General features: G+C 35.9%; 1 protein-coding gene across 1 annotated transcript in view; it reads left to right on the forward strand.

Annotated features, from left to right (window-relative positions):
- KLHDC10 (kelch domain containing 10) overlaps nucleotides 1-26,528 on the forward strand; it is a 61,993-nt gene that overhangs the window by 20,513 nt on the left and 14,952 nt on the right. The window contains exon 2 of the mRNA XM_065938850.1: nucleotides 11,818-11,904. Within this exon, the coding sequence (XP_065794922.1) occupies nucleotides 11,818-11,904 (87 nt within the window). The remainder of the gene's footprint in view (nucleotides 1-11,817; nucleotides 11,905-26,528) is intronic.

Raw genomic sequence — 26,528 nt, forward strand, 5'->3', positions numbered from 1 at the left:
GTGGAAAATTCTTCTAGAGATGGGAATAACCAAACCACCTGACTTGCCTCCTGAGAAATCTGTATGCAGGTCAAGAAGCAACAGTTAGAACTGGACATGGAACAACAGACTGGTTCCAAATCGGGAAAGGAGTACGTCAAGGCTGTATATTGTCACCCTGCTTATTTAACTTATATGCAGAATACATCATGCGAAATACCGGGCTGGATGAAGCACAAGCTGGAATCAAGATTGCTGGGAGAATTATCAATAACCTCAGATATGCAGATGACACCATCCTTATGGCAGAAAGGGAAGAAGAACTAAAGAGCCTCTAATTCAAGTGAAAGAGAAGAGTGAAAAAGCTGGCTTAAAATTCAACATTCAGAAAATGAAGATCATGGCATCCGGTCCCATCACTTCATAGCAAATAGTTGGGGAAACAATGGAAACAGTGACAGACTTATTTTTTTGGGCTCCAAAATCACTGCAGATTGTGACTGCAGCCATGAAATTAAAAGATGCTTGCTCCTTGGAAGAACAGCTATGACCAACCTAGACAGCATATTAAAAAGCAGACATTACTTTGCTGTCTGTCTAGTCAAAGCTCTGGTTTTTCCAGTAGTCATGTATGGATGTGAGAGTTGGACAATACAGAAAGCTAACCAAAGATGAATTGATGCTTTTGAATTGTGTTGGAGAAGACTCTTGAGAGTTCCTTGAACTGCAAGGAGATCAAACCAGTCCATCCTAAAGGATATCAGTCATGAATATTCATTGGAAGGACTGATGCTGAAGCTGAAACTCCAATACTTTGGCCACCTAATTCGAAGAACTAACTCTTTGGAGAAGACCCTGATGTTGGGGAAGACTGAAGGCAGGAGGAGAAGGGGGTGACAGAGAATGAGATGGTTGGATGCCATCACCAACTCAGTGGACATGAATTTGAGCAAGCTCCAAGAATTGGTGATAGACAGGAAGCCTGGTGTGCTGCAGTCCATGGGGTTGCAAAGAGTTGGATACGATTGACTGAACTGAACTGAACTGAATGTGAATTGGGTACCTTAGAAAGAGGTAATGTCTTTAGCTTTAAATAGTATGCGTATACAAAGGAAAACAGTGAGGAAAGCATTCAGGGAGAAAAATAACTCTCAAAGCTGTAACAAAATCTTTTCTATTCAGTTTTGATTTTAAGTCCAAAATTTATCTGTGCATTTTTAGAAAGAATACTTCAGCGCAAGTGTTCTTGTGAAGTGTTACTTTTTGTAATTTTTGTTTCTAAGTAAAGAATAGCTATTTCTGAATATAATGCTTCATGCAAATATTTTACTAGAAATCATGTGTACTTTGGCCATATTCATATCTGGCACTTTTTTTAGTTTTGCATTTAAGATATTGGCTCTCTGCTTATTACCTAACAGGATTATTATCAGTTTTTCAGGATAGTTTCTAAATATCAAATTTTAAGAGTTTTTTTTTTTAATCCAATATTAAAAATTAATTATTTAATGAATATTTTGTTGCTTTTGCCCAGATTTAGTCCACCACAAGCTCTCATTGCCATTGGTTGAGTCTAAATCTTTTCTTGGAAGACACTGCATTTACCAATAGAAAATGGTGACTTGAGAGAAAGCAAAGTTAATTCGTATAAAACAGTTGTGTCTTCACTTTCAAAACTCATCACTTTTCTAGTTTTAATCAAGAAACAATGAATAGCAAAAATATAAATGGCATTTCTGGATACAATTGTTTGACTGTTGGAATTTTTGAATTTCCTTCTCCTTAGGAGTTCCTTAGTTTCACTTGCAGAAATAGCATGGACTCTGTCTCTAAGGAGCTACCCATCTTCAGTGTTCCTTAAAGGAGGGAGGTTGCAAAATTTTAGATCAGCAGGCTTTGTCAAAATGTATTGATTTAAAAATCTGTTTTTCATATTTAGTCTCCTTACATCTATACTCATAGAGTACATAGTCTTTTTTTTTTTCTCTCTCTCTCTCTCAGGGATGTTTTTGGGGAAAGAAGTTATTCTCTGGAAATTCAAGTTACAGAGTACAAGAAATCCAGGAGCAAGTAAAGACCAAACAGTGTAGTCTAGCTCTTGGGTGAATTATTACTGTAAATTTTCATTTCAGTATAATTAGGATTCAGATATGTAGTTGTTAGCAAAGAAACTGATCAGATTATTTTTTAGGGTTGTAGAAAAATATTCGCTATGCTTAATACAGATTCTTTTGCTATAGTTTACATTTCTAGTCAGGCACACATCAACACGACATTGTAAATCAACTATACTTCAATAGAAAAAAAGCCACATTGACACAGATAACTTATTTTTTTAATAGACTTATAAATTTATTAATTTATTTTTCATTTATTTTTATTAGTTGGAGGCTAATTACTTTAAAATATTGTAGTGGTTTTTGCCATACATTGACATGAATCAGCCATGGATTTACATGTGTTCCCCATCCTGAACCCCTCTCCCACTTCCTTCCCCATCTCATCCTCTGGGTCATCCCAGTGCACCAGTCCTGAGCACTTGTCTCATGCATCCAACCTGGACTGGCGATCTGTTTCACACTTGATAATATACACGTTTCGATGCTGTTCTCTCAGATCATCCCACCCTCGCCTTCCCCCATAGAGTCCAAAAGTCTGTTCTATACATCTGTGACACAGATAACTTAGAGCACAAATTCAGACTTTTTTAAATCTTAAACATAGAAAACAACCTATAAGGAGTAAAAAAAAAAAGTTTTAAAACTACTTTAAAATTTTTCCCTTTTCCCCTCCTCTAAAACTTCTTAGAATCATAAAATATTAAAATTGAAAAAGACTTTGGAAGTTGTCTCTAATTGTTACGAAGATTTGCCTTAAATTCAGCTGCAACTTTGAGTTTCTCCCAGTTGTGTTTTCTGGTAGAATACTACCCTTTGAAGACAGTTATAATATTCTGGGCCTAAAGTCTTTTCAGTTGTATCTGCTGGTAGAATATGGAGTAAATCCATTCCTTCTTCATTTAACTACCCTTTGAAAACAATTTTAACTTTCTGGGTCTAAATTCTTTTTAATTTTTTAACTTGGGGTCTATAAATTCACGAGTCTGTGGATCGTCTTCAGAGGATTATATCATATGTAAAATTGTGAACATATATGTGCATTTTTCTGGGAAGAGAGCCATAATTTTTATTAGTCTCAGTGGAACCCAATTCCCTACCAGAGTTAATGTACCAGACCTACTGAAATGGACCTGGTAATCTGCTTTTTGTTTTTATATTTTTTAATAAGCTTGCAATGAGCCATCTAGTCCAGCATCTCAGGAACCATTGCACTGGGTAAGTTCTAAGATTAAAGCCTTTCTGATTCTGTTGAAAATGGTAGAATTTTTAGAACTTTGGAGACTGTCTAGTATACATATAGTTTGTGATGTGCTTATAGTTATATCCTTCCTGTCAAAAGATTAAACTGGTCCAAAAGGGTGGGGTTTTTATTTAAAACTTTATTTCAAAGTCTTGGCAGCCTGTGCTGATATTTTAAATTAGAAGTGTTCCTAGAATTTTTGTTTGTTAGATCCAGATATAGTATTTCAATCTAACACAAGTTTATGAATTACAGTACTTTTTGATTAATTTTTAATCTGTAAAAATTTTAGCCTCTTTCATTTTTACTATTTCTAAGGAAGGATAGTATCATTTATGAACACTGGTTTCACGGCTACCTTTTGGAACAGTTTAGTTACAGCTCCTCCTTGCTCCCTCCCTCCTTCGAAGACAAAACTACTCACCCAATAAGCCCACTTTTTTTTTCCAGTAAAGTAGTACTTGAATAACTGATAATATAAACTGAAATGACAAAGAATAGCTTAAGATTTGAAGATGTCTCTCAGTGTGCTGTGATTACTTTATTTTTATAGAATAAAAGAAATCTATGACAGGCCTACCTTTTGCTACACGTGTTAGAGGAGTAATGTCAGGGGAGCAAAGAGACTAAAGTGAAAGAAAACGGAAATGAAGCATGCAAGGGAAATGAGTATGTTTTAACGACCAATGGAAATGGCGGCAACAAAACGGCGAGAACCAGTGATTTTCGTTCATTTACCACTTATTTATAGAGTTGGCTTATAAGCAGATACAGGTGAAAATGGAATGTTTAAAATAAATAAGGAGTGTGATTAAAAAACAGAAGATATAACATCTGATGTCTGGGGGGGGGGGGCAAATAGCTGCTTTTGCCTCAATATTGTTAGTTCCATAAAGATACATTTCCTTTGCATGTCTTTGGGAAGTGCAGTAGAAACCAGTAAGTAGTCAACAGCTGCTTACACTCTACTTGAAAGCCCCTAAAAGAATCAGAGTGATATTCAAGTTGCCAGCACAGTTATTCCTCACAATTTTTGACTCCTAAAAACCTAAGGGATGGGAAGTATTAACAGTTATTCCAGTAGTTAGGAATGACTTACTATGGTTTTATTCTTAATAATTAAGTGACAGTATAATGATACAGTTAGCTTTCTCTATCCATGAGTTCCACATCCATGGATTCAGCCAACCTCAGATCAAAAATATTTGGGGAAAATAGAAAGTTCCAAATAGCAAACACTGAATCTGCTGCACTCCAGCAACTATTTACAGATAATTTACATTGTATTTACAACTACTTACATAGCATTTACATTGTATTAGGTATTATCAATCTAGAGAGGATTTGAAGTATACAGGAAGATGTATGAGTAGGTTGTATGCCTACTTAAGCCTTAACCATTTTATAGAATAAGGGAGTTGAACATCCTTGGATTTTGGTATTTGCAGGGGGTCCTGGAACCAATCCCCAGTTGATATTGAGGGATGACTGTATAATGGAGAATCTTGGGAGAGGAGAGCAACTTCTTTAGGGAGTTGGGAGAGTGTACTTTTGGTTGAGAATTACTCCCTCAATATTCATTCATTCATTTAACAAGTATTTATTCAAGTGCCTCTATTATAGATACTTTTTTCAGGTGCTAAATTGAATTCCGGTTATGAGCATTATTGACTGCATGGGTTTGAATCCTGGAGTTTTTACTTACTTATTTAGCTAAGTGACCTTGGGCAAATTACTTAATCTCTCTGTGTCTTAATTTCCTCATCTGTAAATTTGGGATCATAATTTTTATCTATCTCTGAGTTGTGGTAGGGATTAAATGAGTTCTTGGAAGAGTATTTTTATTAAGGAATACAGTTGTTTTCACACATACAAACATATATACATATATATAATGCGTGACTAAACCAGAACACAGTACAGTATAGCACTGTAACTCATATTTTGGTTTCTATTAATTTATACACTGCTTTGTTTCAAAAAAGATTTGAGGCAGAACCAAAGCATCCTAAGGAATACTGTGTACCCAAGCAGCACAGCAGAACCGATACAGGTTCAGATCTTACTTTGAAAGGCAAAGGCAGACGTTTAAAAATGAATGTATATACATGCTGGGAATAGAGTGTATGCTCAGTAAATGTCATTTCTCTTATGTTTAAAAGGAAGTAATTTACTTAACAAGTTGGTCACTGTCAGCCCAAAGTGTGCCATGGCACGGGTAGACATAGTTCTGTGAGTGCATTAGGGGTAGAGTGCAGGCTGGATTTTAGCTCCCATTTAGCCACTTGGCATGGAGTTCTCAGGCAGTACAGTCTGCACAAGCGTGCAGTGATTCTGAATACAGTATTAATTTGCTTCTCATTTGAAATTCGTTATAAATATTGAATTATATAAAGTAGTAGGACCATATCATCTAAACTAGAATTCTTAGATCGAGTTCTCTGTCAATAGTTCTGATTGTTAAAATATTCATTCTTGTTTCTGATATGTCATTTTGAATGCAGTCTGCTCCATATCAGCATAGTTGGGTTTTTCTTCTTCATTCTGGTTTTTATTTTATTTTTCATACTTTTTACCTTGAGATATTGTAAATTTGCCTTGTAAGGAATAATTCAGAGAGATCCATATACCCTTCATCCAGTTTTCCAGATGATAATATCTTGTTGCTATCCCATAGTAACACAACCTGGAAATTGACATTGATACCATCAACTTACTTTACTCAGATTTCATTAGTTTTATATGCACTAATTCATGTGTGTGTCTATGCATGTGTTTTGAGTGCTGTGTAATTTTGTCACGTGTAGATTTTCATGGCCACCTAGTCAAGATACGGCACAGATCCATTTACAAGGACCCCTCATGTACAGGCGCAGCCACCTCCCCCAGCAAACCTCTGGCACCCACTAGTCTGTCTTCCATCTCTATATAGTTTCATCATTTCAGTTACGTTATATAAGTGGAATCATGTAACCTTTTTTTTCTTTTCCATGTAAGCCTTTGACACTGGCTTTTTTTATTCAGCATAACTCCCTTGAGAGCCATCCAAGTTGTCGCCCCCATCAATAGTTAGTTTATTGGTACTGAGTAGTCTGCCATGGTACAGATAGAACCGCAGTTTGTCTCCCCATTCTGATTGATTGGAAAGTTGTTCAGGCTTTGGCTCTTGCAAATGAACTTTCTGTGAACATTTGTGGACAGGTTTTTGTGTAAGCTTAAGTTATTTTTTTCCTCCCAGTTTCTTGGTGTTGAATTTTATCAAATGCTTTTTTCTCCATTTATTAAGATGATTGTGTAGTTTTTCCTCTTCTGTGTTTGTGGTGAATTATACTGATTTTTGAATTTTTTATCAGTCTCACATTTTGGGGACACATTTCACTTAGTCATGATGTGTTATCCTTTTTATGTAATTTTGATTTGATAATATTTTGTTTAGAATTTTTGTGCCTATGTTTCAAAGGATGTTGACCTGTAATGATTTTTAATACCTTTATCAGACTTTGATATGTCTCATAAATGAGATATCTACTAGTCTCATAAATGAGATTCTCTATTCTCTGTAAGCATTTGTGTCTGCCTTAAATGTTTGGAGTGAAGCCATATTAAAGTTTTTACATAATACTTAAGTTTATATTTTCCATCAATATCTATATTAGTCACCCTCTGCATCTTTTTTTTTTTTTACCGTTCATGAACTTACCCTTCTCCCAACCCTTCTCTTTACCCTTACAGTTATTTCTGTCAGTATCACCTGAGAGTACACTTTTGAATGTTAGTAAGCTTTTGTTTTACTAAAACACTTATTTAGGAAGTCAGCAATTCTCTGCTTACTCTTTTCTTTTACTTTGATGATGATTATTGAATTTTTAAGAACATTCTAGATATATATCTTTGAGTAATTCTTTCACCAGAACTCTTGAGAGAAGCAAAAATTTTGTGTCTTTGTGCACTCAAAAATGTCTTGGGAGGGACTTCTCTGGTGGTCCAATGGTTAAACCTCCATGTTTCTTCTGTATGTGTCATTGGTTTGATCCCTGGTTGGGGAACTAAGATCCCACGAGCCAGGCAGTGCAGTCAAAAAATAATAATAAAAAAATTTTAAGAATGTCTTAATTTCACTCTCACAACTGACTGAGAGTTTGAGTTGATCCAGAATTCTAGTTTAAAAGTATATTTAGTTGTCCCAGGACCATTTGTTGAAAAGATTATGCTTTTGTCATTGAGTAATCTTGTAACCTTTGTTAAAAGTCAATTGACCAGAGGTGTATGGATTTACTTGTAGACTCTTCAGTTCTGTCCCATTAATACACATGTCTATCTTTATGCCAGTACTACAGTTTTGAATACTATGTCTTTGCAGTAAGCTTTAACTCCGGGAAGTATGTCTTCCAGTTTAGTTCTTTTTCAAGATTGTTTTGGTTTTCTGAGTTCCTTGTGTTTCACATGAAGTTTCATATTAGCTTGCCTGTTTCTGCAAAGAAAGCAGGTGGAATTTTTATAATAATTGCTCAATTCCCTTTTATATCTTAACTTATTAAAATGCTTCCCACCTCTTTTTCCTTCTATACTGTATTCAGGTGAATTTCTTTGGCTCCATCTTTTAAACTAGTAATTTAATTTGTTCGTTTTTCCCATCCTTAATTAGTTTTTTTGTTAGTTAAATGATCAAAGTTTAATTTCTAAAGTTCCAGTTTATCTCTTCTTAAATGTATTACTGTCTGGTATATCTCAGGATAGCAATTGTACCTAATCTAAGGTCTTACTCTATTTAATTTGTTAGCTCTCTTTCTTTGGGTGTGAGTTTTTTTGGTCACATTAATAACCTTTTCATGGTCTTGGTTTTGTGTAATATTCCTGTGAATATTATATCTGTTTACTGCAGCAAGTCTTCACTGACTGTGGGTAGAGATGGAATATACAGTGAGGTAGAATGTACCAATTGCCAGTCTTATCTAGTGTCTGTCCCCTCTTTTTCCTGGGATTTAATATCCACCCAGAGCTCTGTCCTGTCTTTTTGATCTAAGTGTTTATATACTCATTGTTCCTACCTGGGGAGTGACACCTTTTTAGTTTGATACCATTGTTCTTTTCTGGAAGCAACCACTCCTAACCAGTTGTGCTAAAATTCTGTAAATTATTTCTGTTCTTTCTGCTTTCACCTCTGGGCTTATTTTGTTATCTCTGAGGGCTGTTCAGGTCACTTGCAATAGCCTTCTACTCTGGGTGTGTAGGACTGTGGTAAACCTCCTTTAAGCTGATTCTATCAGCTTTTCATTTTTCAGTGATTGACTAAGACCATTTCTTGCTCTTTTTAAATTATATATCTTTAAAAATGGCTTTTGTGTTATTTGTGAGGTTTTGGGGAGAGGGGAGTTGCTTGCAGTGTGCCTAGCCTACCGTCTTGATTATTGAGGACTACATCATATTTATAGTGAAATAAATAAACAGGAAAAACTTAAAAGCTAGCCAAAAGTAACATCTTGATGAAATGATTGGAAAATTATGGTTTTTGTTTTGAAGAGTAGAAGCAATCACAAATGAAGATTGACACTCAAATATATAAAAATTAAAGTTTCAATGAACAAAACTTCAGGAATATGTTTACTTGAAATTGAAAAGATATATTTGGTATGTTGCTGGTTTCTCTTTTTATCTGCTCTTTGGCTAAAGGAAGAAAACAAGGGTTCTGAAGTTAGTGCCTACTTCGCCTGAATAACCCTCTGTAGAGTCAATATTAGCCTATGCCTTTGATGGACTTACGTTGGTTGCTGACAGAGAAGCAGGCCAAAGATGTGTGACAAAGCTCTGAAAAAACATCAAAAAGAATTTTTGATTACAACTTTGGTTCAGTAATTTTCAGTGTTATTCCCTCACTGTTACCTAAATTCGTTTTATATTTTTCCATTATAAAATAATGTATGTCTTAGAATTTTGGGATAATATAAAAGGAGTGATAATCCTCAACCTGAATCGTAACCACTGTTAACACTTTGATGTTTCTTTATAGTATTTTCTTATCACAGCTTCAAAAAAATTAGTAATATGGTATTGTTTTTCTTTCAGTCCAAAAGTAATACCTACTTAGTGAGAAAGCTTGGAAATTAAAGACAGCACTAAGAAAAGAAAACAAAATTGCTCTTAATAACTGCCCAAAGATAACCACAATTAAAATCTGATGTCTATCCTGCCTGAATTTTTCATGACTATATATACTTTTTTCTTTGTTGATATGGTATAATACGCTACTGCTATTTTGTACGTGTACCTTTCATTTGCAATATATTGTGAATGTGAATATTAGCAAGTACTCTTTTATGTACTTTTAGTGGTGCATAGAATGTGAATATATTTAAGTATGTTTACTTAGCATACTTACTTAACCATCTTCCAATGGTTGGGCTCTGAAAGTGTTTCAGATTTTTTACCATTATAAATAATACCGTAGTACCTTTGTCCATACATCTTTCCATGCATGCATGATTGTTTCTTTAGGAATAAATTCCTAGAAGTGGAATAGCTGGGTCAAAGGGTATGTACATTTCAATGCTTTTGATACATAAAGATGTCAAATTTTAAGCTAATCACTTGTTGTATTTTGTCTTGTATTGCTATCTAATTGTTTTCTGTGTTTGTCTTGTCTCCCTAATTAGAATATAAGCTCCTTGAGGGCAAGGGGAGTTTCTTATGCATCTTATGTATCCTTTGATAGTGTGGTTTACAGTGTTGGACTTATGAGTGATCGACAAGTATTGTATTGATTTAAAGCTGTGGTTCTCCAATCTTTGGATGCCATAAACCTATAAATTAAAAAATATGTATCTATTTGGGGATATACACAGGCTTGCAGAATTTCTATTTTTCCAAGAAAGAATATTAAAAAACAAAATCAGCTACCATTTTCTATCACCTTCATCTCACAAAAGAATATTTAATAACAAAGTTTCTAATTTCTGAAAAAGGGATAGACTTTTAAGTGGAACATTTTAGTATTTAAAAAACTTACTGCCTTGTCCATATTTTTATTATTTTGTGTTGTATTGGTAAATCTGTACCTTAGCCCAGCAGTGGCCTATAGGCCAACATTTGGGAACTACTGATTTAAAAGACTTAGAGGATTAACAGATAAACTCTTTGCAAAATAAATAATTCTTCCCTTTGCCCACACGTCTGTCTCCTCCACAATATTAAGTATAAATGTACAGGTAATGCCATTTCATTACACAGAATTTGTGTATCTGTACGTACAAGTACTACATCTAAGATATTTCCATTTACCAAAATAAAAAGCTATATGCTTTCTAAGGAATTTGAGACAGGTTAAGTGTGATGTAGTAGAAAGAAGGCATGTATCATGAGTCAGACTGCCCAGACTTGACTCCTGGCTTTGGCATTAAGTCACTTAATTTTTTTTTTAGCTTCCTTACTTATAAATTAAGATGATAATATCTTCCTTGAAGTGTTTTTATTGCCCCTGTTATAGCAGTTACCTCACTGAAATGTAATTATTTGTTTAGGCATCTGCCTTCCTCAGAAGATTATGAGTTTTGGGGGCTAGGAGTCATATCCTCCTCTGGCTACTGTGGAGCCTAGCCTGGGGCTCACAGCAGAGCAGGTGCTTAATGAAATGACTGTTCAATCCATACAGGCTTATTGTGAGGATCAAATGAGATAACATGTATAGAAGCTCTTTATAAACTTTAAATTCAATACCAATGTTAATTGTTTTTATTGCCTATAAGAGCTGTCTTTGGGAGCTATCAAAACTTTGAGAAGAGACAAAATTATCCCATTAACACTTTGCATTTTTCTTCTATATTATAAGAAAACAAGTTTTAATTGGGATTAATGTGCAGTTAATTTGCTTCCTGTGAAGGCAGAAAAATTTCCTTATTTTTCTCCCCCCACAGTGGAATTGTCAAATGTTAAATGTTTGTTTTATTTGTTTGCTATCATAAAATTTTAATTTAGTGAGATCAGCTTATTTCATATTTAAAGGATGATGCCCATTGCTTTATCTTGTTAACCGTAAAACTGATAAAAGAATTACCAAACCCAGAAGCGAACAGGAGCCTACGTTATATCAAATTAGTTTTAGTAAGAGCTCCCTTTTTAACATTCACTCATTTTTAAAAATGTCATCGTTTCTGATCTGTTTATAAAGCTCCTGGTCAATTTTTGCCACAAGATGGCATTGGTGATTATTGAATGCATGTTCTGTTGAACCAGAATTTTGAAAAATGGTGCACATAATTGTTCATATTGTTTTGGGGATGAATTGAAAACCTTCATCACTGCTTATATATTAATTTGATTTTGCTTTGACTTCCAAAACAGGGTTAAATGCTACTTTACATCATTTCTTTCTGTATTCAAGTATTGTTTTGTTTCCTGTTTTTCTGTCTATATAACTACAGTTGCTATGTATTATTTGCCATGTGTTGTATGTGTCTGACTTATTGCTGATAATTGTGGTAACAGGTAAGAAGAAAATACGATGGGACCCAGTTAGGAGGCGCTTCATTCAGTCCTGTCCCATCATAAGGATCCCTAACAGGTTTTTGAGAGGTGGGTGATAACTAGCAAGAGATCTGTGCTTCGTATGGGTTAAAGGGAGCTTTGAATTTTCTAAACTCAAAACTCTGGTTGTTAAAAATTGTCTGAACAGCTAAAATTGGATTAAGGAAAGTCTATAATTTTAATTTTAAACCTGTATTTCATATTGAGCACTGTTGGAACTGTAATTATAAGTTTCAGGAAGTTAGAATCACTTCATATGTATTAGATGGTAGAAATAAATCATCTCACTGATATCAGTATTATTCCCCTGTAAATATATTAAAAAGAACTTTGAATAATTTATAAAATAAGGGTATGGGAAATGCTTTTCTAAATATGATTTTAAGGAAGAAATAAAATTCATATGACTATAAATTTGTATGTTAGAAACCATTAATAAAAAGATAAAGGGGCAAATATTTGTAACAAATGGTTAGTATCATGAGTATATATAGAGCTCTTACAAATCAAAAGTTTAAAAACAAATACCCATTGGAAAAATAGGCAAAAGAACATGAATAATCAATTAATAAAAAAATAATAAAAAGCTCAATAAATATGAACAGATGTTTATTTTCACTATTGTTATAAACATAACTGAAATAATAAGATTTTTTGCCTATTAGATCAGCAAAGACTAAAAATAAGAGTACTCAGTGTTGCAATGGTATGGGGAAATCCAAGCTCATATACTGAAGGAAGTATAAACTTAACACCGCCTTTCTGGATTTAATTTGGCAGTATGTATCAAAAGCCTTAAAAATGTTCACATCCTTTGACCTAGTAACCTTACTTTTAGGTTTCATTCTTTCTGTTGTTGTTGGTTTTTTCAATAAAACATACTCCTACTGAAAAAAAGAAAATCTCAGAAAAGGGTTGAAAATTCTGGTTCACACTCTTGTTCTAAATATAACAAATTGTCAGACAAGCGTTCTTAATATTATAATTTAGACTTTATTTAAAAGCCAGTTTATCTAATTTTGACTGAAGAGATTATTAAAAAAAAAAAAAGTCTAGAAAAAAGTCCTGCAGCAGCTAAAGACATTTCTATATCTAGTGCCTAATTTATTTTTAGCAGCCCCTCCAGATCATGAACAAATAAAAGCTAAATAGGTCAAGATAAGATACAGAGGGTGCTATGCTACCTTTTTTAAGAATTTGCTTTTTCTTTTATTTTTTGGCTGCACCGCATGGCTTGTGGGGTTTTAGTTCCCCAACTAGAGATTGAACCTGGGCCATGGAAGTGAAGGCATCTAGTCATAACCACTGGACCACCAGGGAATTCCTGTTATGCTACCACCTTCTAGCAAAAATAATTTTATTAATAGAAACTAAGAGGTAATTTTAGTGTTATGTGACCAAAAAAAATTAAAAAACCATTGTGAACATGTGGCCAAGCAGTACATCTAATTCTATAACATAATTTTTCTTTTTCCTATTTAAAAGATTAAAATGCTTATTGATTTATAATGAGAAAGCTAACTTGGGCTGACTAAACTTAAGTATAATTAAGCAATTGTGTAATTAGGATATAAAATTCAATATGATATCAATTTTGTACAATTATAAACATAAAAAAAAAACAAAGGAAATAGTGATATAACATTTTGTCTGGTTGGTGGGATTTTATTTTCTTTTGTATATTCTCTGTTTTCCAATGTTTTAATCATGGAAAAAAGAGATTAGTACAGGTAAGTTTCATACCTTTCGTTATTTTTGTAAGCCCTAAATTGCTGCAAAAAATGGCTGAGGAAGAAGGACTTTGACTGTGCTGGGAAGCGTGAGGTGGGAGTAAACTCAGCATTAGCAGCATCAAGGTCCCCGGTGACCGCCCCTGACGCAGTGGCCTTGTCTTGGTTCTCTCTTTTGACCTGTTTGTACTGCTTGATCTGTTGACCAGCTGCACCTTCTTAAATGTTTCTCTCCTTTTGGGCTATACTTTGATGTACAAGCTGAGATGTTTTCTTCCAACCTCTCTGATTGTTCACTCTGTTTCCTGTACTAGCTTCTTTCTTCCTTCTCACTAAAGATGGGTATTACTCCAACGTTCTGTCCTCTCCATTATCTCCTTCTGTTATCTCATCAGATTTCACAGACTTAACTAACCCTGTTCGTTCATTCATGCTTTCATTCTTTCAGTATTTTTTTGACTGCCTCCTGGGTAACAGGCTCTATGCTAGCTCACTAATTTAGATACTAGAGAATCAGGTAAAGAAATAATTACAGAATAATTTGGATGTGTAATTCTTTGTGGTAAACGTCCTGATGAGGTAGTATGGTGCGGGAGCGCAAGAAGAGGTACCTGACTCGGCACGTGGGAAGGACAGAGGAAGGGAAGTCCTCAGGGCGGCTTTTCAGAAGAGGGACACTGTGCAGTCTGAGTGGGTGTTAACAGGGCAGGGTTGGGGACCAAGCAGCTCGAGTAAAGGCAGTTAGGCAGAACGGAGTGTGCTCTTTCAGAGGGACAGTAGAAGTTCCACGGAGTGGGGCAGAGTGCGGATAGAAGAAGCTGGAGAGGGCCCGGATCAAGTTGGGCACCGTCCCCAGGGAGTTTTTAGGATCAGTTTATTTAACTAGCAAAGAGATTTCAGTGGAAGACCAGTTACAAGGCTGTTAGAGTTAGCAAGGTGAGAAATGATGGGGACTACAACTAAGGTAGTTACATATAGTAGGACTAGAGAGTAGGTAATCGATTTAAAATGTAACGAAGTGGAATTAGGTGAGACTTGATTACCACTTGAAGAGGAGGAGGGAAAAGTCAAGAAAGCTTCAGCTTTCTGTGTGGACCATTTTCTCTTTACCAGGTGTTGTATTAGATTGATGGAAGGGCAGATTGAGGGAAAAGATAATAAATTCAGTTTAAACTTACCAAACCAATAATAGCATATCCTTGGACACTCAGTCTAAGAGTTATTTCTAGGGAAACCTCTATGGAAGCCTGCCTCTTTGTTTTGATGGCACCCTCTGTGTACCTGCCTGTATCACAGTACTTATCACACTGAATTATAGTCACTTATTTACTTGTTTTGTGCCTGCCATAGACTGTAAGCTCTGTAAGGGCAGGGACAGTGGAACAGTGCCTTTCATCTCTTTATCTCCAGTTTGTAGCACAGTGCATGTGGTAGGTGTATCCTATGTATTTGAGTTGAATTTGTTACTTGTAAGGCTACTGTCAACAGAATAGGATGGGACTAAAATTTTAGTACCTTTTTTGCTTCCTTCTGGTGATAGTGACAGCAAACTAATGAGTTGCTGAGAATATGGAAATGCACTTTAGTGTTTCCTTAGTTTTTTCTTTTTTAAAGTTATCTATACTCTTGAAATTGCCACTTTTAAGCCTCTCATTTTGGGACTCGTACACATTACCTCTTTTGATTCTGATTAAACAGTTTCATGGTACTCATTTTCTGCCACTAGATTCCTTCACTAGATCCTGTATCTTTTCTAAAAGATATTTTCTGCCCATGTAAAAAGTAGCGTGAAAACAATATCAGTCTAGTGAAGACAGTGTGTTTTCATTGCAAAATGATGGTCCGATTATACCCATTTCCTATCCCATGCTATATTACTGAAAATAATAAAGCAGACATACAAAAAAGAATGAATCATAATGTATTGAAAAACAGTAAAGGGAGGCTTTGAAGCCAGATTACCCATGTCTAAATCCAGGCTCTGGCATTTACCAACTATATGACTTTGGGCAAGTTGCTTATTCTTTTCTTTTTTTTTTAACCTCAATTTCCTCATCTGCAAAATTAGGATGATGATAATGATACCAGCTTCCTAGGGTTGCTATGAGTATCAAGAGAGGTAACATGTGCAAAGCACTCAAGAGCTTTTACGTTCAGCCAGTATTGACTTAATGTTAGCCGCTGTCATTCTTGCTATTGTTATAATACCAGAAAATTGGTGGAATTTCAGGGTAATAGAAAACAGTTGGAGTTATAATGATTGAGAAACCAGAACAGAATAAAATGCAACCCCAAGTAGGTACTCCTGCTGCATGCTGAAAGAGAATTTCTTAATGGAACTTCTTTCCTGAAACTCAGAGCCTAGAATCAGCAAGTGTAGGAGGAGGAGAAGGTTGGGGGGAAATGGAACATCAGGGCAAATAATTAAGAGACTGCCTTCAAAACTGTTATTTCCTCTACTTCTTCTCTCCCTCCCTGGCAATGGCTTTGTTATTGTTGTTGTTTAGCCATACCCAGCTCTTTGCCACCCCATGGACTGTAGCCTGCCAGGTTCTTCTGTCCATGGGATTTCCCAAGAAAAAAATACTGGAGTGGGTTGCCATTTCCTTTTCCAGGGGACCTTCCCCACCCTGGGATCAAACCTGCATCTCCTGCATTGGCAGGCAGGTTCTTTACCACTGAGCCAGCAGGGAAGAGCAGTGGCTTTTGCTCTGAGGACAGTTCTTCAAGCAAAGGAGGGGTTTTGTTGGAGGGAGGATTGAGCAGACAGTGGACCTGGGATTGGAGAGAGTGTGAACGCAGAGCAGAGCTTTAGGTAATGGATCTCCACAACAGATTGGATGAGGTGGATGGAATGTGGGGAGAAGAAGAAAGTGAGCTCCACTGAAGACTGAGGTATGTTAAATGACTGTACTATCAGAATACAGCCTTCCTTATTTTGGAAAAACTGGGTTTTTTCCTCCACTTCTAAAGAGAAACCTGTCTGTGAGTATACCACATACCTGCAGAGACCCACAGTCAAACATATCTCCCATTTGGAGGTTTGGAGACAGAGTAATACAACTGTGGAGGAAACCTGTTATCTTGAAGAGCAGACTCATTGGAAAAGACCCTGATGCTGAGAAAGATGTAGAAGGCAAAAGGAGAAGGGGGTGGCAGAGGATGAGATGGGTAGATAGCATCACCAACTCAGTGGACATGAATTTGAGCAAACTCTGGGAGATAGTAGAGGGCAGAGGAACCTGGAGTGCTGCTGAACCTGGGATGCTCAGTTGGGTCGCAAAGAGTCAGACACTACTGAGCGACTGGACAACAAGAACACAACTTGAAAAAAGATTAATAAGCTGAATAAATGAAACAGCTGACTATGGAAATAGAGATACTGAGGAAGCAGAATGGAACTTGAAGAAGTTCTGATCACATCTGGTTCCCTCAGAGTCAAGAGAAAAATGGGTTTACAAATAAAAAGATAACTACTGTGCAGAAAAAAAGGAGTGGTTAAAGAATTAGTTCCAATTGAAATTTGATTGCTGAAATAAAATGCAGTTAGTTAAACAGTACATAGCTGCTGCTGCTGCTAAGTTGCTTAAGTAGTGTCCAACTCTGTGCAGCCCCATAGACAGCAGCCCACCAGGCTCCCCGTCCCTGGGATTCTCCAGGCAAGAACACTGGAGCGGGTTGCCATTTCCTCCTCCAATGCATGAAAGTGAAAAGTGAAAGTGAAGTCGCTCAGTTGTGTCCGACTCAAATAGCACACAGACTTAAGACCAATTTTTACAAAATTAAAGTAGGGGAAATTTACAGACCATAAAGCAACAGGACAAAAAGAGAAAGTACATGAGGAAAATTATACTATTAGGATAGATCTAAGTGATCCAGTATCCATTTTATAGAGGTACATATGGAAAGACAGTGAAAGAGAAAATATAAAGAAATAAGGAATATTTCCCTATGCTGAGTTTTCAAGTATAAAGAGCCCACCAGGGAACAAGCTAGAGAAATGAGCAAAAAAAAAAAATAGAGCAAAAAGCATCTATCCGTGCATTACTGAACTAGTTATGATTCCAAAGATGAAAAACAGGCTACATAGGAAGACTCAAGACTGAGAATCAGGCTGGTTTTTGATGCAACATAGTTTTCTAGAAAATAAGTGCCTTCAGTGTTCTGAAGGAGAAGTATTTTGAACACAGAACTGTACGTAGCCTCACTAATAATTGAATGTTTAAATAGGGGTCAAGATAAGTAAGGACTCCGAAAGTAGGTGAACCACCTTTTTTGAGAAAAGTACTTGAAGAGGTATTCCCAGTAAAATGGAAAACAAATCCAAGAAAGAGGAAGATTTGGACACAAGAAGTGGTGATGTGTGAAAAACACAGTAAAACTTGTAGAGTTACATTGAAATACAGGGACTGTGACGCCTGGTATAATTGATAACAAAAGATTTCTAAACACACAGAATAATGATAAAAAATACATATGTATATGTATGTATGTGCGTGTGTGTATATATATATATATATATATATATATATATGAAATATTCTCCAACATTTCAGATGATTTAAATAAACTAGGGAGAAAGTAAAACTGTGCTGAAGATCTTATAATTTATTGTTTTAGAATTTATAGGTATAATATATGCTTATTAAAATTAAAATAATATGGAAACATATAGGGTGAAAAATGAATGCCCTTATCTCAAGCATATATAACAGATTTGTACAAATCAATCAGAAAAAGACATCTCAGTACAAGAATGTATAAAAGACTTGAGCAGGCACTTCTCAAAAGGATTAATCCAGTTGGCCAGTAAACAATAAAAGGTGCTCCACCTCGTTAGTAATGAGATGAATGCATATTAAAACCATGGTGAGCTAGGTCTACAAGAATTGCTAAATTAAAAGGACTGAAGACAATTAATACTAAATAGTTTGTAAACAGGCCTTATCTAGTAAAGATTTTTGTAGCTTATGATTTCAGAAATTCCATTTCTACTTTGATAGCCAACAAATATAGGTCTCTATACACCTGAAAACACGTACAAAAGTGTTTATAGCAACATTAAGAACTGCTGATTTGAACAAACCAAATGTCCATTCACGCAACATAGACTGGGTAAATTGTGGTATGTATTCATACATAGACAGACACTATTTAGCAGTGGAAATGAACAGACCACCTCTAAGCCCAACAACATGGATGAATATCAGAAACATAATAGTGAATGAAAGATCCCAGAAAGAAAACATACTATATTATTCTATACAAATACACTTTAAAACTAGGCCAAAATAAACAGGACTGTTCAGAGATGCATACTTAGGTATAATCTAAGTTGTTAAAGCAAGTTTTATGATTGTTATAAAATACTAGGAAATAGGTTTTCTCTAAAAGTGAAGCCAATGGGATGGAGAGAGTTGTAATCAAAAGGGGCAGGTAAGGGGGGCATCTATGTGCTGGCAATATTCTATTTTTGGGCCTAGATGATGGTTCCATGTTACCTTTCTGATAAATTTGTTAAACTATGCATTTGTAATTATGTATGTCTTATATTTGACATGTCTTATGACATGTCTATACATGTCTTATATTTCACAATAAAAGAACTTAAATTAAAAAAGCAAGATGCCATTTCACATCTTTACTCCTCACCTTATTCCCCTTCCCAGAAGTAACCACTGTTAATAGCCAAGTTTCTTTCCAGGCCTCGTTTATTCTTAGTATTGTTAGAGAAATACAAATTTATAGGTTTTAAAAGAATATTAGGGGGTAATAGTATGTAGATCTCCTGAGGAAAAAAAGAAACCTTGATTATTTCAGTAAGATTAGGTAAGTGGGAAAATGAAACAATAAGAAAGCATGGCAAATTTTTAAGAACTGTGTATATATATATGTATATAAGATGGCAGTGGTAATATAAAGAAAATCAAGATCAAATTGGGTTTATCTGTGGAATGTAGTACTTTAAAAGGTTAAAAGAAACAATTTGATTTTTCTGTTATAAAAAAACATTTAATAAAATTTGATAGTCAATGTGTTCATTTTATTAAAATCCATCAAACTATACTCTTATGATATCTGCCCTTTTCTGTATATACATTTTAATAAAGACTATTTTAAATCATACTCATTCCTGGTTAAGAAATGTAGACATCCAGGAATAAAAGTAAGTTTGTTTTACTGATGGACTATCTATAAGAAACCAATTGCAAATTTCATATATAATGGTGAAACATTACCAATATCCTCACTGAAAAAGTGAAAACTGAGACAGAAATGCCCATTGTCATCTCCACCATTCAACCTTGTTCTGAAGGTTTCAGCCAATACAATAAAAGATGGAGGGGGAAAAAAGGTATGTATATTAGAAAGAGCTGCAAATTGCCATTAATAACAGGATGATTATCTACTATAAAATTCAAGATAATTAACTAATGATAGCTAATACTAGAATTTAGAAAATTAGATAAAATTTAAACTTTAAAGATGAATTACTTTCCTGTACATTAACAGTTGCCTGAGTGCTTTCCTGGTGGCTCAGACCGTAAAGAATCCGCCTGCAATGTGGGAGACCTGGGTTCCATCTCTGGGTTGGGAAGATCCCCTGGAGAAGGAAATGGCAACCCACTCAAGTATTCTTGCCTGGGACATCCCATGGACAAGGAGCCTGGTGGGCTACAGACCATATATTAACAACAAGTTAAAAAATCAAACCAGTCAATCCTAAAGGCAATCAGTCCTGAATACTCATTGAAAGGACTGATGCTGAAGCTGAAGCTCTAATACTTTGGCCACCTGATGCGAAGAACTCATTGGAAAAGACCCTGATGCTGGGCAAGATTGAAGCAGGAGGAAAAGGGGACGACAGAGGATGAGATGGTTGGATGGTATCACCGACTCAATGGACATGAGTTTGAGCAAGCTCCCGGAGTTGGTGATGGACAGAGAAGCCTGGCATGCTGCAGATCTTGGGGTTGCAAAGAGTCAGACATGACTGAGCAACTGAACTGAATTAAAAAATAAAAGATGTCTATTAACAGTTGTACAGAAAATTTTACTTAGGAATAAAAAATAAGAAAACTGAAAGCATACTGATGATACAAAAAGATGAGGATAAATGGCTAGAGATTATATTCCTTTATGGGTCATCTCAAAATCTTCAAGAGACTTCCTTAAAATTGAGCTTTTATTTTTACATAATTTCAGACTTACAGAGCAGTTACAAAAATGATAAAATTTTCCTATTCTTTACCTGGATCCCACAGCTGTTAACATTTGATCATATTTGCTTTATCCTGCTCCCTCTTTTCTTTTTCTTCTCCCCTTTCTCCCCTCTCTATCTATAATACATATGCATACACATACTGTTTTTCTGTTTGAATCATTTGAGATTAAGCTGCAGACTCAATGCCCCTTTACCCCTAAATATTTTGGTGTCTGTTCCTGGAACACAGATACTCTCTTGTGTAATTGCAGAACAAGTATTAAAATTGAGAAATTAACACTATAAATAATGGGCTGAATTAACACTATTATCAGATTTACAGACCTCATTTTGGATTTTGCTAGTTCTTCCAAAAATGTCCTTTATAGTAAAATAAAATCCCTGATCACGTGTTGCATTCAGTTCTCATATATCTTTAGCCTTAATATTGATATTCTTGAACAGTACAGACTAGTCATATTGTTGTATGTCCTTCAGTTTGGGTTTCTCTCATGTTTTTTCATGATTACATTCAGCTTATACATTTTGAGCTGAAATACCAACTGAAGTAATATTGTGTTCATTTCATTGCATGTGGTGGTGATTTATCCCATTACTGGTGATGTGAACTTTGACCACCTGGATAAGATGGTATCTGCCCAAGGGGCCTCATAGATTTTAACATACTGATTCTAAAACCCAATGCAAGAGGACATGGAGAAAAGTAACTGAGAAGTTTTGAAAAAGAGCAACAGCAGGGAATTTGTCCCATTAGATGTTAAGATACTTCAGAGCTGTCATAATTAAAACAGTGTAGTAATGGTACAGGTATTAATAAATAGCAGGACTGAACAGAGCTGAGAAACCCAGGCCAATATGCACAAGCACGCTTTGCTCAGCACTTGAACTCATGGCAGCACCCGTGTCTGTCAGACCAAGTTTCTTTTATTGCCGCCAACTTACACTGAAGATTACTCTGCTCTTAGAAGCCAGATCTTAATAAAGTCTTACACAGGGTATGGAAGCCCTGCAGTAGGAGACACTTACATAACCAAGAATATTGTGTGCTGCTGTTAATGGATGGCCTTTGCCTGAGCAACTTGGACTCTGGGAATAGTAAAAAGGCGTGCCTACCAGTCAGGGGTGGGAGCCAGCTGGCACAGTCCAGGCTTCCAAGTGTACAACAGAAGGCCTGTCTTCTCAGGTAGAGGTAATGGTAGGCTTTATATTTGGAAAGAAGTAACCAGTTAAATTGGTTGGATGTCATCAGGGACTCAGTGAACATGAGGTGGTTGGATGTCATCACAGACTCAATGGACATGAGTCTGAGCAAGCTCCGGGAGATGGTGAAGGACAGGGAAGCCTGGCGTGCTGCAGTCCATGGGGTCGCAGAGAGCTGGACACGACTGAGCGACTAAACAACAGCAGCCAGTTAAATTAAACTGAATTCATCCTTTAAGCTCTATGATATTTATAACTGGTTAGTGCTTATAGAAGTAAAAGTCCTAATTTTTTTTTTAATAGTGACCTTACCACAAATGTTTCATAGCACATCAAGAGGTGGCTTCATCTTCTAAGTGATAGGCTTATTAAGCTAAAATGTTATATTCTGTTTGCAAGCTTTTGCATTTAAGAGTGTGTGGTGTCTTTGTGTTGATTGTATGCATTCTTAAAGAGCAAAAGATTTTGTGTCCATGGTGATTAGACCTGGATATTGAGATTTTCCTAATTCTACTTTAGAACTTGTCAGTGTGGTATACAGTAAAGACCAAAAGGGTAATGGTACAGTTGGACATGACTGAAGTGACTTAGCATGCATACATTACTCTAGCTTCAAAGACAGCTTTTCAGTTCAGTGTTGGAGGGATAGCTTTCCATAAGGGGTTCAGGGACAATAGCCTATCCATTTTGTGAGAAATATTAGTGCCCTACCTCATAAAATATACAAAAATATGTTTTGAATGTATTCAGGTTCTGAATATGAGAAACTAAAACTAAAAAATTATTAGAAATAAATGAAAATAGTAATCTTATAATATAATTACGCTTTCCAGGTGGCACAGTAGTAAAAGAATCCTGCCTGCCAGTGCAAGAGACGCAGGTTTAATCCCTGGCTCAGGAAGATCCCTGGAGTAGGAAATGGCAACCCACTCCAGTATTCTTGCCTGGAAAATTCCACGGACAGAGGAGCCTGGTGGGCTACAGTCCATGGGGTCGTAGAGAGTCAGATATGACTGAACAGGAGCACAAGGGCACGAGGAATATTATAATGTAAGATGTAAACCAAATGAGCCTTTTGTTGCTGTTGTTGCAAAGGAGCCTTAAAAGATTGAGAGATTCAGTTGTACAAAAACTTCCATATGTTAAAAGATACCATAAATAAAAGACCAGAGTAGGCTGGAAGAAAGAAATAGAACAAATAAATAATTTCTACAAATCTGTGAGAAGACAATGCAGTAGATAAGAAAGTGGACAAAGGATATATGATCAGACAGTTCCCCAAAGAAGTACAGATGGGCTGATAAACATGTGATAATCAGGGAAATGCAAATTGGTTTGATACCCATCACATTGGCACAAACTAAAAAGGTTGAAGAGGGCATGAAGAAATAGGCACTTCTATACACTATTGCTGGGTGTATACATTGTTTCAGTCTTCTTGAAAAGCAATACAGCTCAGTTATAACCCTGTTGCATCTGTGACAACTTTAAGTGTATGTTCCTTTGACCCCAGACCGAAAGAAATCTTTAGATACTGACTAGAGAGAAAGAATAGTTAACTCTTGACTCCCAGCCCTAGGACTTCTTGATGGGATGTTTAATATTTATCAAACGTTGATCAGATGCTCTTAACTCAGCAGTTTTATTTGCATAGATAATGGCATTATTTACAGAAGCCAGCAATTAAACTAGACCAGTGCTCTTGATAGAAATATTATGTAAGCCACAAAATTTTAAATTTTCTAGTAGCCTTATGAAAAAAGTAAAAAACAGGTGACAATCTTAATTTTTATTTGATCAGGAAATCAAAAATATCACTTCAACCTATATTCAGATATAAAAATTAGTAACTTTACATTCATTTTTGGATACTAAGTCTGTTAAATCCAGGGAGCATTTTACAATTAAAGCTTAACCCAGTTTGGACCAGCCTCATTTCAGATGCTTGGTAGTCATATGTGGCTAGCGGCCACTGTGTTGGAGAGCACAGGGATAACTCTAAGCCCCAGAGGACAGAAAGGAATGATCTTATCATTGTATCCTTAGCACCTAGTACAGTACCTGCCATATAGCAGGCGCCCAGTAATACTTTTGACTCAACTAATAAATGGATAAATATAAAGTCATCTTTTCATTGACTTCTCAACCTTTAATTATATATGTTATATTTGTCTCAAAAATAGTTGGCAGTAAACATAAAATGGAATGACTTCTCTGCTGTGCAGTCATTTAGAGAAAATCCTGGAATATACTATATGTCTTTTCATATCTGCTCAAAAGCAGTTTCAAAAATTTCTGTTGGTTCCAGGTAATAAAGCAAATCACACTATAGAGAAGAGTTCCTGTCTGTTGACCGTAGCAACTGTTGAGGTTTTTTTTTCATTAAATTTGTCTTGCTAATTCTTAGAAGCATTTATGTTTTAAGAAGACCATTGCATAATCCAATTCCTGTCCCCAAAATTGTATCTCATTCTAAGTACAGTATTAAAGTCCAGTGAGAGCTGTATACTGTTTTGATCATTCCTGTTAATGTTAACTTTGACCTGAAGTTAGTATCAATGAAACTTCTAGTGTCTGTTATACATCTCTGCTTTAGATATTGTGGTGATACAGAAATAATTGCTATATATGATTTTTGCCCTTTATTTGGAGAAGAAAAATATTAATGAAATGAATAGAGAAAAATTAAAATTTGTAAATTTGTTCAGTAGTTCCTGTGTTCCTTAGGCCTGGTAATAGAAAGGTAAATACAAATACATTCTGTTTCCCTCAAATAGTTTATTGCCTCCTAGAAAGATGCATATATTAACCAATAAACATAGTTTAACAAAATAGCAAGTATAATAAATCTGTGAAGTACAGAAATATTATTCCTTCATACAAAGCAAGCTGAGACTCAGTGAGGGTCAGTGACTTGTTCAAGGAAGCAGTTAGAACCTGGATTCAAATCTAGATATTTATAGAAGCTATTGCTCTTCCTTCCACACCACATTTTCTGCTTAAAGATTTTTAGAAACAGAAATTTAGCTCTTCACTTGAGATAAATCATAGCTCATGAGTAAACTCCGAACTGATTATAGTTTGTGTAATATTATATTTATTATGTACTTATCTAGTTATCGTGTAGTCATCTTATTAATTGCCCACGTCTGTCCTAATATTTGAGTGGTGTGGCAGTAAGGGCCACAAGTTTTCTTTTTTTGGTCGTGCCACACAGCTTGCAGGATCTCAGTTTCCTGACCAGGGATTGAAGCTGGGCCGTGGCAGTGAAAGCTCAGGATCTTAACCACTAGGCCACCAGGGAACTCCCAGGGCCATAGAGTTTTTGTTTTTGCCATAGAGTTTTATTGATGAGACAGCTACATGGACTGAGCTCTGAGGTCTTGCCACACCAGACATTGAAGGCTGCTGCTGCTAAGTCGCTTCAGTTGTGCCCGACTCTGTGCGACCCCACAGATGGCAGCCCACCAGGCTCCTCCATCCCTGGGATTCTCCAGGCAAGAACACTGGAGTGGGTTGCCATTTCCTTCTCCAATGCATGAAAGTGAAAAGTGAAAGTGAAGTCGCTCAGTCGTGTCTGACTCTTAGCGACTCCATGGACTGCAACCTACCAGGCTCCTCCGTCCATGAGAGTTTCTGGGCAAGAGTACTGGAGTGGGGTGCCATTGCCTTCTCCGCATTGAAGGCTAGGTAGACCAGATCAAAGGCTAAGGGAAGGACTCGGCTTTCCAAGCAAAGAGACAGACTTAAATAGGCAGGAGTGTGAAGGAGCAGGGAAGGCTCTGAATTGCTGTTTGAGAACTTCTCAGGACTTACAGGTTGGACTTGAGTGATTCGATGGCCATGGTTTGTTCATTTGGCTTTTAGTTTTTCTAGGTCTGTGCAGTTTTATTTCAGTTCTTATTTCAAAGCATACCGTAGGAAGTAGGATTTTGATTTAAAAAAAATATATGTGAGGCCTGTATTAGGCTGGTAATGTTTATATAATAGTGTTTATTAGGTGTCCAGCATTGTCATAAATACTAATGTTATACTAGTATCCATTCGTCATACATGAAAGTAGATAAGTCTTTAGGATAACAGACAACCTAGTACCTTACTCCATCCAGTGTATATTTAATCATCTTTGGTTCTATAGCTTTGTAAGGATTTGTGTAGACTGGTACAAAAATTGTAAGGGTAGTAGAAATAATATAAATCTGGGTTTTTTTAACTCTAAAATAATCGAAGTAACTTCTAGTGAACTAGTTGACAATTTAATCTTAAGAGAGCTTGCAAATACAGATTGTAGAAACAGCTTTTTTTTTTTTCAATTGTGTTGTTTGTGGGATCTTAGTTTCCCAATTAGGGATGAAACCTGGGGCCCCAGCAGTGAAAGTACTGAATCCTAACCATTGGACCACCAGGGAATTCCCTGAAATAGCTTTTCTTAATAAAGTTCTTAATAGGATGAAAGATGCTCTTTAAGATAAGTATAGGGATATTCTTTGTTAACTACCATAATGCATGGAGTGGTG

The sequence above is a fragment of the Muntiacus reevesi genome, chromosome 6 (genome assembly GCF_963930625.1).
Source record: "Muntiacus reevesi chromosome 6, mMunRee1.1, whole genome shotgun sequence".
Classification (NCBI taxonomy): Eukaryota; Metazoa; Chordata; class Mammalia; order Artiodactyla; family Cervidae; genus Muntiacus; species Muntiacus reevesi.